This window comes from Mus caroli, chromosome 16 (genome assembly GCF_900094665.2).
Source record: "Mus caroli chromosome 16, CAROLI_EIJ_v1.1, whole genome shotgun sequence".
Lineage (NCBI taxonomy): Eukaryota > Metazoa > Chordata > Mammalia > Rodentia > Muridae > Mus > Mus caroli.
In genome coordinates, this window is record NC_034585.1 from 76,490,328 (window position 1) to 76,507,021 (window position 16,694).

At 36.3% G+C, this 16,694-nt stretch overlaps 1 protein-coding gene across 2 annotated transcripts in view; it reads left to right on the forward strand.

The window, feature by feature from the left end:
• Nucleotides 1–16,694, forward strand: part of Ncam2 (neural cell adhesion molecule 2) — a 426,237-nt gene that overhangs the window by 364,081 nt on the left and 45,462 nt on the right. For both annotated transcript variants that reach the window (XM_021184925.1, XM_021184926.2), the window contains exon 13: nucleotides 14,262–14,381. In XM_021184925.1, the coding sequence (XP_021040584.1) occupies nucleotides 14,262–14,381 (120 nt within the window). The remainder of the gene's footprint in view (nucleotides 1–14,261; nucleotides 14,382–16,694) is intronic.

The window sequence follows — 16,694 nt, forward strand, 5'->3', positions numbered from 1 at the left end:
TGACTATTGAGAAGGGTGTTGTTTCCCTAATTTCTTTCTCAGCCTGTTTATTCTTTGTGTAGAGAAAGGCCATTGATTTGTTTGAGTTAATTTTATATCTGTTTGTTTGTTTTAAAAATAGAAAATCAAGGGCAATATTGTGACTATATGGTGTTGAAGATGATGTAGGGTGAGGAAAAACAGATAAAGTATAATATAATGAATTATTATTTTCAATACAAAAAGAAAATATCACAAAAATTCAGAAAATATTGAGTATTTACCATATGTTATAGGAGTTGCTCTAAATATGAATACACTCTTGTCTTAGTTAATTACTGTAATAGATCAGTGTGACCAATATAACTTATTAAGGAAAGCATTTAATTTGGGGTTCATATATTTAGAGGCTTAGTTCCACGACTCTTGTAGAAGGAAGACTGACATCAGGCATAATAGAAAGTTGCAGGAGCAGAAGGTTATGTGAATGCTGTTGTCTTTTGAAACTTCAAACATCATCACCAGTGATATAACCTCTCCAACAATGACACACCTCCTAATTATTCCCAAATGGTTTAAACAATTAGGGAACAAGTTTTCAAATATATATACATATATAAACTATGGATTCATATTGTTCAAGTCGCCCCATTTGACTGCCTAGCTGATCTAGGCTTGTGCCAAGCCATACTTCATTTATTCCCACTTCTGAAGGCATGGTAGCATTTTACATTACCAGAATAATTCAAAAGCCCAAAATTCAATTGTCTTCTGACACTCAAGGTAGCTTCTCGATTGTTATAACCTATGATGATACAGAGTAGCATTACCATTCCAATGAGGAGGAAAGAGGACATAGTGAGGAAATACTGCTCTGAAGCAAGATCTAAACTCAACAGGAAATCTCATAAATCTTTTAGGTATATTTTTGATATCAAAGGACTTCAGCTTTGCTGACTGTGGTACATTTCCTACTCTTTGGCTAGTTCTCTCATCTGTCTGGACCTTTCCTTACCCATAATCTCATCACTATGACATGTTCAACATCTTGGCATTTCCAGTATAATACAGACATCAGTTTATTAACATTGCATAATCTCTAATTATCATCATCACCATCACCACCACCACCACCATCATCATCATTCAAGGGTCCTCTGGAAGATGCCTGGCTTCAACAGCTTTTCTTAACCTCAAAGGAAGAGGACACATCTGGATCCTTTGTGACTCTAATGCTAGAAAGCCATGAACAATGATGCAAAGTTCAGCTGCCTCCTTGGGGAAGAGCCTGTTCCCTTCTTTAAATATTCTTCTCTTTATATTTTTTAAGATTATAATTTCATTATTTAGCCAGCATCCTTAGTCCATGTCTTTTCATCTTCTCTCTTCTCTTCCCTTCAAAATCATTAAACTATTTCTCTTTAATCGTTGCTAGGCTATATTTATTTTTACACACACACACACACACACACACACGCGATACAACTGTCACTGGTAGCATAATGTTCTTAATTGTACATGTCTCCAAGGCTGTTCACTTGACATAATTGTATAATCATTTGGCGTCTTTTACCTGAGTAAGAAAACATCCTTCAGACATGTTAATGTGGTAGCTGGAAAGTACCCAATGCTGCAGGAGAACAGGTTTATTTTCCTAAACATAGCCATTCTGATTGTTATAAGACAGATCTTACTTTTAATTTTCTTCTTGAAAATGACGGTTAAGCATGAATTACTCACCAACTGTTTAGCTTGATGTAACTTCTTTTCATAAGAATATTTTTATATTTTAGTTGGTATCATCTGAGTTCAAGACACTATCCTGTCTGGTAAAAGCATCATGAATAGATTTCACTTATTAAATTATTTTTTATATATAACTGATGATGAAAAATGACTTATAATTAGATTAAATTTTTTGCTCTTCTTCAAAATATACTTTTTCAGATTGCTTGTTTGTTTGTTTATTTATATTACACTCCAGATTTTATTCTTAACCCTGGTCCACCCTCTGACTGTTCCACATCCCATACCTCCTCCCCACCTCCATGTTGTCACGGGGATGTCCCACCCCCAAAACCCCACCCAACCAGACCTCTAAACTCCCTGGGGTCTCCAGTCTCTTTAAGGATAGGTGCATCTTCTCTGACTGAACGCAGACCCAGCAGGCCTCTCCTGTATTGTGTTCCGGACCTCATATCAACTGGTGTATGCTGCATGGTTGGTGGTCCAGTGTCTGAGCGATTTTCCGGGGGCGGGGGGTGGGGGAGCTCCTACAGGGTCACTTGCCTCTTCAGCGTCTTCCAGCTTTTCCTTAATTCAACCACAGGGGTCAGAAACTTCTGTACACTGGTAGGGTACAAATACCTGCATCTGACTCTTTCAGCTGCTTGTTGGGTCTTCTGGAGGGCAGTTATGTTAGGTCCCCCCTCCGCCCCCCTTTTTTTTTAATCCTAGCACTCGGGAGGCAGAGGCAGCCAGATTTCTGAGTTTGAGGCCAGCCTGGTCTACAAAGTGAATTCCAGGATAGGTCCCTTTTTGTGAGTGCTTCATACTCTCAGTAATAGTGTCAGGTCTTGGGACCTCCCCTTGAGCTGGATCCCATTTTTGTCCTGTTGCTAGACCTTCTTTTCCTCAAGCTTTTCTCCATTTCCATCCCTGTCGTTCTTTCAGACAGGAACAATAATGGATTTTGACTGTGGGATACTAATCTCATTCCCCACTTGATGCCCTGTCTTCCCACTGGAGGTGGTCTCTATAAGTTCCCTCTCCCTAGTGTTGGGCATTTTATCTAAGGTACCTCCACTTGAGAATTATTTTTACAAGAAATATGTCAGTAAAAGTTATGTGTATTTATTTCAGCTGCTGGTTGGGCCTTTCAGAGGCAAACCATGCTAGGCTCCTGTCTGTAAACACCAGAGCATCAGTAATAATGTCAGGCCTTCATGTATACCCATGAGTTGTATCAGTCACTGAGCCGACTGAGACAGATGCAGATACTTACACCCAACTACTGGAATGAAGTCAGGGACTCCAATGGTTGAATTAGGAGAAAGATAGAAGAAGCAGAATAGGAGGCTGATCTCATAGGAAGACCAGCAGTCTCAACTCACCTGGACATTTGATATCTTTCTGACACTGAGCCACCACCCAATCAGCATACATGGACAGGTATGCATTGCTGGACACATATATAGCAGAGGCTGCTTGGTCTGGCCTAAGTGAGAGGAGATTCTCCTAACCTTCTCTTGGAGATGGGGAAGAAGGAATAGAATAAGAACTATGGGGAGTGGGACCTGGAGGGGGTCAACAGCTGGATTGTAAACTGATTAATAATAATAATGATAATAATAATAATAAACAATAATAAAAGTTATGTACATTTAGGGACATGTTACAGATATTATATTATATACAATAATACATATCTTTCAAAATACTTTCTGGAAAGGGGAAATGGATATTTAGAAAACTATTGGAAACTTAAAAAACCTAAAATTTATACAAAAATGAAGTTAAAAATCTAAAAGTAAGTGAAAAGTTTTGACCTGAAATAAATATGTACCTTCATATATAATTTTTTCTTATATGCTTTGAATTAACCATGAGAGTATTCTATAATCAAAATAGTGTAATTTTAGCATTAGTGATAAAAAGGAATGAAGAAATATATTTTAATTACAAGTCAAGTCAGTTGCAAATTCTTGCAAGAGTAAAGTCAAATTTTAAAGAAATTAAGTGGATGTGAAGGGTTGGTTTTACTTCATTTGTTTACCCAGTCAAAATGGCATATTAGCTGGAAAATCTCATAGTTTCCTGAATATTTATATGTCTTTGAGGAGACTAGCAGCCAGTGTAATATTCAGTGAGCAATTATACCACAGCCATGTTTTTCAGTTCTAATTGTTGTCATAATTGTTTCATGGTTCTTGCAAACCTATCTTTCGCATTTAGGGCCAGTTGATGCCATAGTTCTAGCCAGAGAGATGTCACATCTCCTTACATTGAATGGCAGGCAAACCCTAGAAGTAATCCAGGATTTATGAAATGGAAGGAACACAGCTAATTGGATCATAGAATAGATGTCTGCTTATTTTAATTAGATTCCTCAATCACATTCTTTTTCTCCCAAAGCTTTAAATATTCAGTAGCCTCTATGTCTGTTGACAGTTAAAGGAGTGAGATTTATTTGTACCCAAACAGACAAAGGCTTATTTAACTCCCATGAATAATAGTTGATGCCTCCTGAAAGGAGAAGGTAATTTCTGTTTTCCTTTTCTAGTATTTTCCATAGTTGTAAAAACAGGATTTAAAAGAAGTTTGTATATTTCTTTCATGTGCCAGCATAAATGCCATTATTTTAACTTACATTTTGCAATTTTGGCCAGAATTTTGCAGTTACTGCCAATGGTTATTTAAGAAACTCAATCATATTTCAACCAAGCTACAGCATTAAATTAGAGAAGGAAAACTGCTTCTTTACAAAATTTATTCCTAACAGAGACATGTAGGACTCCTAAGCCATGCTGACTTAATGTTGCTGGACAATGCCTTAATTTATACTATCCATCCTTAGAGAACATGTAGTAGTTTTTAATCTAGTTATACTCCAATGTAATTCTTGATGTTGAATTTCAAATAAATTATAGGGGAAGAAGTCATCCCACACACCAGTCTACAGTTGTATTGTCCAATTGTACGGGCAAATGGAAAGAAAGAAACCTTTTAACTAACTTCATGATTTGTGGTGTAATTCTCTTACAGAGTGGGCAGCCTTGCATTTTTCAAGTGATGGTTGACTTTCATGCTCCCCTTAGGTGTTCAGAAACTCTGTATTCAGTAATATGCCATAAAATTATGGATGCTTTAAGGCATAGGTCCTCTCTTTTAACTAAGGCAGGTCAAATTACAGACCCAGGCTTTACCACCTGCAGTCTGTTCCTTTACTTCACTTTAATTGGAACCATATATGCAACTCTTTTTATGTGACAAAATAATCTCTGGTTTTACACAAGTTGATAAACCTCATAATAAGGGTTATAGAAGCAAGCTTTCATAAAGCACAAATACAAACTGACTTCTTATGCATGAACTTGGAAAACGGTGTGTTGGCTTTCATACTTAGTTGCTATAATTTTAAAGGATGTCTGTAAGTCCACCTACTATTACTTTATACCCATGAGTCTTTCAGCTCAGACCTGTAACAGTATTTGAGTAAATATTTTCATACTCTTTGTGTATCTGCTCTGAAATTTGCTCTGACATGAAACTCAGTACACTGAGCAAACATGACATGGAACAGAGCAGAGTTGTGAAAGATGCAAAAGTTACTTACTAGTATGTCATGTAACTAAAGAAGTATGGTACCAGTCTGTTAGTCAGATATCTACACTTTTCACAGTCCTATGAAGTATCTGAGAAAGGCACCATCTAGAAGAGATAGAGATTGCTTGAAATGCATGAACTGTTCAAGTAAAATATAATATATGGTTTTACTATTTAAGTACATAACTAAAGATATCCTAGGGTTATATATTATAATAAATCAATAGCTTAGCTATTACTAATTTTTAACCAAAAAAGATTTAAAAATATACCTTTAAGTTTCCACAAAATATACACAAAAGAAATATTGCCAAACTCATTCTACCAGGCAACAGTTGCATCTAATCCTCATAAGGAAAAAAACAAAGAAAGAGCATTTCAATCCAATCTCCTATATGAACATAGATACAAAAATACCCAATCACCATATACCCAAGAGGACCTCCGGGTCTCCGTTTAGTCAGAGAAGATGCACCTAACCCTGAAGAGACTGGAGGCCCAAGGGAGTGCAGAAGTCTGGTGGGATGGGGCATGTGGGGTGGGGACATCCTCATGGAGACAGGTTGGGGGAGCAGGTATGAGATGTTGAATAGTCAAAGGGTGGACCTGGAGGGGGGTAAAATCTGGAGTGTAAAAAAATATTAAATAAAAATTTAAAAATACCCAATAAAATATTCAGAACTGAATTCAAGAACACATAAAAAACATCACTCACCATAATCAAGTAGGCTTCATTCTAACAATGCAGGGGTGGTTCAATTGTTGAAAATCTATCAGTGTAATTCATCATAAAAACAAACTGAAAGAAAAGAAACACACATGGTCATCTCATTAGACACTGAAAAGTTCTTTGACAAAATCCATCATCCCTTAATGTTAAAAGTTTTGGAGGGATCAGGCATACAAGGTGTCTTAGTCAAGGTTTCTATTACTGCACAAACATCATGACCAAGAAGCAAGATGGGGAGGAAAGGGTTTATTCGGCTTACATTTCCACATTGCTGTTGATCACCAAAGGATGTCAGGACTGGAACTCAAGCTGGTCAGGAAGCAGGAGCTGATGCAGACGCCTTGAGGGATGATCCTTACTGGCTTGCTTCCCCTGGCTTGCTCAGCCTGCTCTCTTATAGAACCAAGACTACCAGCCCAGAGATGGCACCACCCACAAGGGGACCTCCCCCCTTGATCACTAATTGAGAAAATGCCTTAAACAGTTGGATCTCATGGAGGCATTTCCCCAACTGAAGCTCCTTTCTCTGTCATAACTCCAGCCTGTGTCAAGTTGACACAAAACTTGCCAGTACAATTGAACCCTTGTCAACTTGACACACAAATGCATCACTATTAAGCCTCAACCCTTAGTTTCTTATTCATCCCTAAGTTGTAAAAAATTTTAAAAGTTCCACAGTCTTGTATATTAAAGTTTAGTCCCTTTAAAATGTCCAATGTCTTTTAAAATTCAGTCTCTTAACTGTGGGCTCCACTAAAATACTTTCTTCTTTCAAGAGGGAAAAATATCTGGGCACAGTCACAATCAAAAGCAAAAATCAGTCTCCAACTGTCCAATGTCTGGGATCCAACTCACAATCTTCTGGGCTCCTCCAAGGGCTTGGGTCACTTCTCCAGCCCTGTCCTTTGTAGCACACAGCTTGTCTTCTAGGCTCCAGCTGCCTGTACTCCACTGCTGCTACTCTTCTTGGTGGTCATCTCATGGTACTGGCATCTCACTGCTGTCTTTCACTGTAACTAGGCTTCACCAACAGCCTCTCATAGGCTTTCTTCATGGTGCCAAGCCTCAACTCCTTTGCATGACCCCTTCAGTCCTGGGCCATCAACTACAACTGAGGCTGCACCTTCACCAATGGCCTTCCATGGCCTCAGCTGCTCTGTGTGACACCTTCATGCCTTCAAAACCAGTACCACCTGGGTAACTCTTACACATTACCAAGTCCAGCCACAGCACAAGGTAAAACCTTGGCTATTTCTGGAACATAGCCTCTGTGCTTTCAGAAAACACTTCCCAGAAGATATCCCAGCAATGATGCTGGTCTCTTCTTAATCACCACTAATATCTTAGCTCCAGCTAACCAGCATCAATAGTCCCAGTAATGCAAAGTTTCACTTTAGTAGTTCTGGTATCTTGTTAAGCACAGCTGATTCTTCAGCCCCAGCTAGCCAGAACCACAGAGTCTTCACAATCAAAATGGCAATGGCCCTGAAAAATTTCTTTAACCTTCCCTCTGAAATTTCATAAGCCAGACCTCCATCTTCTGCACTGTTCTCAACATTATCTTCCAGTTCCTATACAACAGCCCACAGAGCTCTTAATACCGAATGGATCTTCTAGCTCAAAATTCCAAAGTCCTTCCACAGTCCTCCCCAAAACATGGACAGGTTGTCACAGGAATACCACACTATGCTGGTACCAATTTGTATTAGTCAGGGTTTCTATTCCTTGTCAAAACCTCATCACCAAGAAGGAAGTTGGGAAGGAAAGGGTTTATTCAGCTTACAATTCCATACTGCTGTTCATCACCAAGGATGTCAGGACTAGAACTCAAGTAGGTCAGGAAGCAGGAGCTGACGCAGAGGTCATGGATGGATATTCCTTACTGGCTTGCTTCCCCTGGCTTGCTCAGCCTGCTCTCTTATAGAACCAAGACTAGCAGCCCAGAGATGGCACCACCCACAAGATAGTGATGGTGCACAAATCCTCCCCCTTGATCACTAATTGAGAAAATGCCTTGCAGCTGGATCTCGTGGAGACATTTTCCCAACTGAAGGTCCTTTCTCTGTGATAACTCCATCCTGTGTCAAGTTGACACAAAACTAACCAGTACACAAGGTACAAACCTAAATAAAATAAAGGCAATATACAGAAAGCCAATAGCCAACATAAATTTAAATGGAGAGAAAATTTAAAGCAATTCCATTGTAATAAGTTACAAGACAAGACTGTCCACTATCTTCATATCTATTTAATATAGTATTTGAAATTCTAGCTAGAGCCATAAGAAAACTATAAGCGATCAAGGTAATACAAGGTAATACAATTGGAAAGAAAGAAGTCAAAGTATCTCTACTAAAGGTGAACTATAGAACAATATTACTAAAACCACATAATTTACAATAAAGACAGACAGATTGATCAATGGAATTGAATATAGGATCCAAAAATAAACACACACATGTATGGAAACTTTAGTTTTTACTAAAATTTAAGTCCATACAATGGGCAAAAGAAAGAATCTTGAACAAATGGTGGTTGTATTACTGGATGTCTGCATATAGAAGAATGCAAATAGATTCATATTTATCACCCTGCATAAAATTCGAGTCCCAGTTAATCAAAGACCTCAACATAAGACCTGATACACTAAATCTAATGGAACAGAAAATAAGGAGTAACCTTGAACTAATTGGTACAGTAGACAACTTCCTGAATAGAACAATGTAAATCTGGCACTGAGATCAACATTTAATAAATGTGACCTCATGAAACAAAATCTTCTGTAAGGCAAAGGACACCTTCAATAGTACAAAAGTACAGAAGAAGAAAGTATTTTCACAAATGCTAAATCTGATAGAGAGCTAATATCTAAAACATATAAAGAACTCAAGAAATTAGATGCTAACAACCCAAGTAACCCAATTAAAAATAGAGTACAGACCTAAAGAGAATTCTCAGGGGAGGAATCTCTAAAGGCTGAGAAGCACTTAGTAAAATGATCAACGTCCTTAATTATCAGGGAAAAGCAAATCAAAACTACTCTGAAATTCCATTCTATACCTGTCAGAATGGCAAAGATCAAATATTCAAGAGACAACATATAGTGAGTGGCAAGGATGTGGGGCAAAGGTAACAATTCTGCATTGCTGGTGGAGTCCAAACTTGTACAACCATTTTGGAAATCATTTTAGTGATGTCTCAGAAAATTGGGAATAGCTCTACTTCAAGAATGAGCTATATTACTTCTGGGCATATACTCAAAGGATGCTCCACCATACCAGGAGAACCCTTGCTCAAATGTTTTGGCAGCTTTATTCATAATAGCAAGAAACTGGAAACCACTTAGATGCTCTTCAACTGAGGAACTAATAAAGAAAATATGGTACATTTACAAAATAGAATACTCCTCAGCTATTAAAAATAATTGTATCATGGAAAGTGAAGGCAAATGGATGGAACTGGAATATATCATCATGAGTGAGGTAATTCATGCCCAGGAAGACACACAAGATAATTACTCACTTATAAGTGGACATTAGCCATAAAGTACAGGATAGCCATTCTACAATTTACAGACCCATATAATATAAGTAACAAGGAGGACCCAGGGGAGAACCCTTGAATTTCACTCAGAAGGTGAAATAAAACAGACATAGTAGGTGGAGGCAGGGAGGGGATGATTGGGAGTTGGGAGGGGAATTTGTGTAGGAATCGGGTGTGATGGAGGGAAGCCGAGAGAGTAACAGGAGAGAGAACAGAAATTGGTGGGTGGTAGTGGTGGGGTGGCATCTCTATGATGAGCTGGAGATCTGGGAAGTGGGAGACACCTGGGAGTCTGTGAGGATGACACACTCAATTCAAGACATTACCCATGGCAGAAAGCCAACCTCTAACACTATTAATGAAACTCTGTTAGGCTTGCAAACAGGAACCTAGCATAACTGTCTTCTGAGAGGCTTCATTTAGCAGTTAATGGAAACAGATACCTACAGCCAAGCATAGTCAGAGCTCAGGAATGCTTGGGGAACAGTGTGGAAGGGGGAGATTGAGGGAGCTGTAGCAGTTGAAGTCACCATTAGACAAACAACAGAGTCAACTAATCTGGGCCCATTCAGATTCATAGAGACTAAACCATGAGTCAAAGATAATTCTGGACTGGATCTATCATCCTACATTTTTATAGCAGATGTAGAGCTTGGTTTGCATATGGGTCCCCTCACAATTGGAGTGGGAGCTGTATCTGATACTGTTCCCAGCCATTGAATCTTTTGCCCTTATTGAGCTACATAGTTAGGCCTTGGAAAGATTATGTTTAGTCCTACTGTGACTTGATTTGTCAGGGCAGGTTGCGTAGGTGACTTCCCCTTCTCTGAGGAGAAGAGGAAAGGGTAATGGGGGGAGAAGGTGTTGTGAGGGTGTGGCTCAGGGAAGAGGAGGGAGGAGGTCTGCAATATAAACTGAATGAGTGAATAAATACATAAATTATCTGTACATTTCTGATTAATAGGAAATGTGAGCTTGACATAGTCTGCTACATGCCAGGTACATCTTACCAAAGATATAAGGGGGTTTAAATATCTAGTCAAAGTTATTGGCTCTGGTGGAAGCATCTGTATTTATAATCACTAAGATGTTATTGCATACATACACTAATGTAAATCATTTATGTAAATGTTTATTAATATTTATGTGTACATATTAAAATAGTTCCATTTTCCAATAATGTGTAATATTTAGCTATGAAAAATAGTCAAAGATGAGTAGCTTTATATATTCTTTTATTTTGTTCCATTCTGTGGCCTCCAAATAATATTCCTATTCAGACAAATCACTGATGCTAAGGCAACTATTTCACGTATGTCTTTTCAGCTGCACTTCCTTTCAATGTACTTTTATACTATTCTGACTATGATTTGCATATTAAAAGTGTTTGTTTTAAGATCTGGGAATGCAGGTTGTCTCTAACAGTTAGTGGATCACGAAGGGGTAATGAAGCATCAATAATGGCATGGAAACAGCCGTCTCCAATACAATCTGATATTTGATGGCCTTAAAGATTGTTCACTATTAAACAACAGGTCCCTCCTAAGCATTTCATGTTGCAGGAATGCATATTTCATCATCATCAGAAGAATGTGGTTGAAAGCCAATGCTGCATGGCTCATGTTGATTGTCTAAAGGACTAGTTAGTGCCTTAGCGAATTAATATTCATTTTGCATTTTTAAATTTTGTAGAATTTGTTTTACTTTCAATTTAAGTTATATGTATATTAGTAACAAAATTTGTAAGATATAGTGAGTTTTTAATTAATATTTATTTTGTGATAATGCTATAAATACATTATTTTTTTCTTCCTTTCCCTCCTCCAAATTATTTCATATAACTCTCTTTGCTTTCTTTAATATCTATGGTCCCTTTAAAAAATTTCTTGTTGTTACTTACAGAAATATTTGTCAATACATAAATACAACTTGCTCAGTCTGTATAATGCTTCTTACGTGCATGTTTTCAAGGTTGATTATTGGTATGTGATAACCAACTCATGTGCTCTTCTGTGAGGATGACAACTTCTGCTCTCAACATTCCTTAGCTGCTGGTTATTTCTTTGTATAGGATTGAGGCCAGCCTGAATTAGCACATCTTTTGTTGTCCTTGTTCAATTTATGAGACTTTTGATATTATATTAAGAGGATGCCCAAGTTTAAGGGAATGCCAGAACCAGGAAGCAGGAATGGGTGGGTTTTTGAGCAGGAGAAGGGGAGGAGGAGATAGGGGTTTTCAGAGAGAAAACCAGGAAATGGGATAACATTTGAAATGTAAATAAATAAAATATCTAATAAAATAAAAAAAATCTAATAAAAAAGAGGAAGCTTCCTTATAGCCAACAATAGAATTATAAACTTTAAGATATAATATGCTTATTCTAGGATGTGTTCCCTGCCCACTTGAAAGACTTCATAACTACCCTGATTTATGCACTGATCTATTAAACAAATTATTTATTATGGAGTTAAAATGATATACCCAATGATTCCCATAATGTATTACTGTGGAATTATTCCTTGAAAGCCTTATGACTTTTAGTATGTTCTAACAGAACTTATTTAAGCTCAGATGTTTGTTACTGATCCAAGCAGTCTCAAAACGTGTTTCTTCTTATCAATCAACATTTTCTCAATAACCTTTCTTAAAACTGATATCATGGATTACAATCTGAGGCTGTGGCTCGTGACTCATTGTCTTTAGAAAATGTGATTTTCTTTTTAGATAATGCAATTGAGAAATATATAGAAAGATTTCCATTTGGAAATTTACACTTTCTCCTGGGTTTTGAGTATACGTATGAAACACCTTGTTAAAGTTAGAAGAAATGATTGTGAAGATTTCACCAAAAAGTAATTAAGTGTTTGAGAATTAGATATTTTTGCCTTCATTCTAACAAGACATACTATGTATGTATTTGTATAAAAATATTATTTAATATGCTGTTATAATGCACAACTGTTACTTGTGTTAATAAGATTAAATAAATCTATTTGACACCTAGATTTTGTATTTATTGACATTACCAGCCAAAAACTGAGGGGAGCTTGGGGGTGGCTTATGAAATATTTGGGGGAAGGATCAAGGACTCCTGAGGGGATAGGAACTCCACAGAAAGACCAACAGAATCAACTAGCCAGGACCCTTGGGTGCTCTCAGAGACTAAACCACCAACCAAAGAGCATAAACAGGCTGGGACTAGAGACCTCACACATATATGTAGCTGAACACAGATGTGCAATTTGGTCTTAATGAGGGGGAGCACTGGCAGGAGGAGCAGGCAATGATTGGGATGTAGTGTGAATGAATAAATAAATTAATGGAGAAAAATAAAGAAAAAACACATATGATATCTGTTTTTTAGGTAATTTGCCATGCATACTCTGTATTTTCAATAAAAGAAAGATAACTATGGGTATCTTGAAACTCATTTCTCCCTAGAGAAATTACTACTACGACTACTACTACTACTACTAAATTCTATGAAAATAAAGTACATAAAGTTCAAATGTGAAGCAGAATCAAAAGCAATAACTTTGTAAGCTTTGTCTTTATTGAGTATAATTTAAACATCTTTTATGACTAATCATCCATTCTATTGTGATTTATCCCTTTAACTTTGTATGATGGATTATTATATAAAGAATCCATAACTTGATTATAATCAAAAGTTACCAGTCCCATTATCTTCTTTTAATTTATATAAAAAAACACCATTTTTTAAAAAAATTATAATATAAAAACAAGGAGTTAGCTGGGAGATTGTAAATCCATTCGTTATTATTTGATATCAAATATAAAAGCTATCATATAGGCATAATGATGTAATTTTGATATTTCCATTATAAAACAACAACAACCACACACACAAACACAAAAGAACCTATTAAGTTGCAATAATTTAGAATCCGAAACAGAGTCAAATTATGTGTGCAACTGGAGCTTGGCATGTGCCACAGCACTTCTAATCAAGATGTATTTCTATACCTTCTGAGTTATGCCTTTTTAATTATATGATTGTAAACCCAGGCTTGCACAGTTTATATTAGAAAAGAAGTGAAAATCAAATGTACAAGTGAGAAGATTGACACAAGGTGGAATTTAGAGTAATTGAATTCCTTCTGATTGTAAAATGAATGTTGCCACAGTTGCTGAAAATGCAAGTTCATGAAATATCTTTGTCATAATGAAGAAAGTTTCCCATGGAAGGCCCAGTAAACCCACATGGAATCCCATGTTTCCATTAAGTTATGAAGAAATAATTAATATGGTTTGAATAAGATACTTAGACATACAAAAAGACAGCATATATATATATATATATATATATATATATATATATATATATATCCCAGAAATCAAACACAATTTAGTGACTGAACTTTCTGTTAGTGCTCAAAAAAAGCTACTATTTTTCCATTGAATTTTAGTGCTCATGTGGTCATGTGCAAGCTACAATCCAGTTAATAAAATAGATTGGTCACAAACTATGGTCACATGACTATATTTTTTCAGGTATTTTTCCTGAGAGATTAGTCTTCTAGATTTATATATATTAAAACAAAACCACTGCTTTTCCATATTGTAATGATGCAAACATTAAATATATGATCTTTTTCTTTTCTTTCTTTTTTTTGTTTTTGTTTTTGTTTTTGTTTTGTTTGTTTGTTTTGTTTCCCTTAGCGATGGTTGTTTTGAGCAGTCTGGAACCAAATACAACTTACGAAATTAGAGTTGCAGCAGTGAATGGCAAAGGTCAAGGAGACTACAGTAAAATAGAAATATTCCAGACACTGCCAGTCCGTAAGTAACCATCACTCTACTCTCTGTTACCAGATCCTTCTTGCAAATTGAATGGGATTTTTAAATGCAGGAAAGCATTTCAATAATGTAGGGAAATGAATTATATCTCTGTTGAAGGTTTTTCTGAGTTAGTGGCAACTTGTGGGTTATAAAATTAGCATTTCTCTAAAGATGGGCAAGAAAAAAAGAATGTAGTGGCATATAAATTATAAACATGCTCTTAGGAAATCTTTTGTATTTATAGTGTGATTAATTATATTATGTCTGCATATTTTATTGTCTTCATAGAAAAATGTTATGTGAGTTGTCACTTTCAATAAGACACAGTTAATATCTTGCAAATTATGTCTGCACTAAGAAAAAAAGGATACAAAATTCTAAATTAATATGTTACAAAACTGACTACAGGAGGGACAGAATAATAATGTTTTTTTTTTTTTTTGTCAAAACTATCATGGTTTGAGTAAATTTTAGTCAAGTATGTTCATCTAAAATTATTTTTAAATATAAAGTACTAAGTAAATAATTTTAAAATATGAGACAATGAACTGAAGAGAATTGCGCATGGCTGTTGCACAGCATCTGGAACAGCATCTGCCTGTAGCATGCACAGATTAAGTCAACCAAGTGGGCAATGACAAAGTTCTACTCTCTGTCTCTGAACAATGATTTTTCTGTTTCGTCCCAGAATCCATCATATGACACCCATTTCTTAGTAATGCTCTCCATTTCTTAGTAATGCTATCTTTTCAGTCCCTCATTACTTTTTCACCAGAATGACTCCTAGGTAGATATATTGCCACTCCAAATCAGAGCTTAGAAGCAGGCTTCTCTAAATACATCTGTTTTCCCTTCTTGTTTACAGTCCTCCAGGACAACTTTATCTAATCCCCAATTCCATCCACACACACATATGCCCAGTGCTTTCTCCATCAGAAAAATATTGAAGCAGTCACATTATGTGTATTTTCCCTACAGGCCTATACATTTTTTCTCCACTGCTGAGGGCACACAGGTGTTGCAAATTGGTTCAAAACAGAGGCTTGATCAATTCAATAAAATACTGGATAACCTTTATGGTTCTATTTAATCCTACGTTGAAAGACTATAGACACATTTTCTCCCCTTGAAACACTGGTGTGCATGTTGAAGAAACTAATCTCTGCTCTTGGGACTGAAGGCATAATTCAGTCATCAAGATGTTTGCTATGCCATGTAAACATGAGAATCTGGGTTGAGAACAATAACACTCTTATAAAAGTTGGGTACAGTATTGTGGGCTGGTAATATCAGAACTGATTGGAAAGTAGATTTAGGTGGATACTTGGTGCTACTGATCAATAAATCTTGTGGCGTTGCTAAGTGCTTTGTATCAAGAGAAAAGGGAGAGAGCAATAGAAAAATTTACTTCTGGCATCCGCATAAATGCACACCTACACACATGTGTTCATAGACAAATACACACACATACACCCACCACCACCATCACCACCACCACCATCACCACCACCACACCACTACCACCACCACAAATCTCATTTTTCTGATTTACCTTCCTTTTAATTTATGACTTCTCATAATATACAGTTGTTGATTTGTAAACCTTTCTCCCCAAACTGTGAATCCTATGAAATTAAGTGCAATTCTTTTACTGATGAGAGGATTGAAATGTGTGCACAGGGAAGACATTATTTTATCAATTTTACTACAACAGAATCTATTTTCTGTTTCATGTTATTTTTCTAACTAATTGTGCATTGTAATAAAATGATATTCCACACCTGTGACCATCTGCCCTAGATTTATATTAGCTTAGGCACTAACATTTCACAGTAAATAATGGGAGAGTTCATGAAGCCCTACTTCTTTTTGAGGGATTCTGGCTATTAAGGATTGTTAAAGAAAGGACTATTCTTTTCTTGAGTGCTGTAGCCACAGATAAATTGTCCTTGCACCAGTAAACCATTTCCTATCACATTCTAATTAAACACATCTCACACAATGGGAGCATCATAAAATACAGAAGAAAGTTTTAAATAGGACAGAGAGAGAGTGTGTGTGGAATGAAGTAGAAATGATTTAATTGCTATGATATAAATTTATTAAACAAACAATTGAAATCTTATACATAACATTTTTAAAGTTCAGTTTTAAACCTATGAATGGATACTTTCACTGCATGTATATGTAATATAGTTGTTACTAAAAGTTTAGCTTGTTCTTTTAACTCTCTCAAAATGCTATAATTAAACAAAAATGGTTCTAGTATCATCATTAAAAAAAAAAAACTATTCTGTGTAACATGGAAAATCC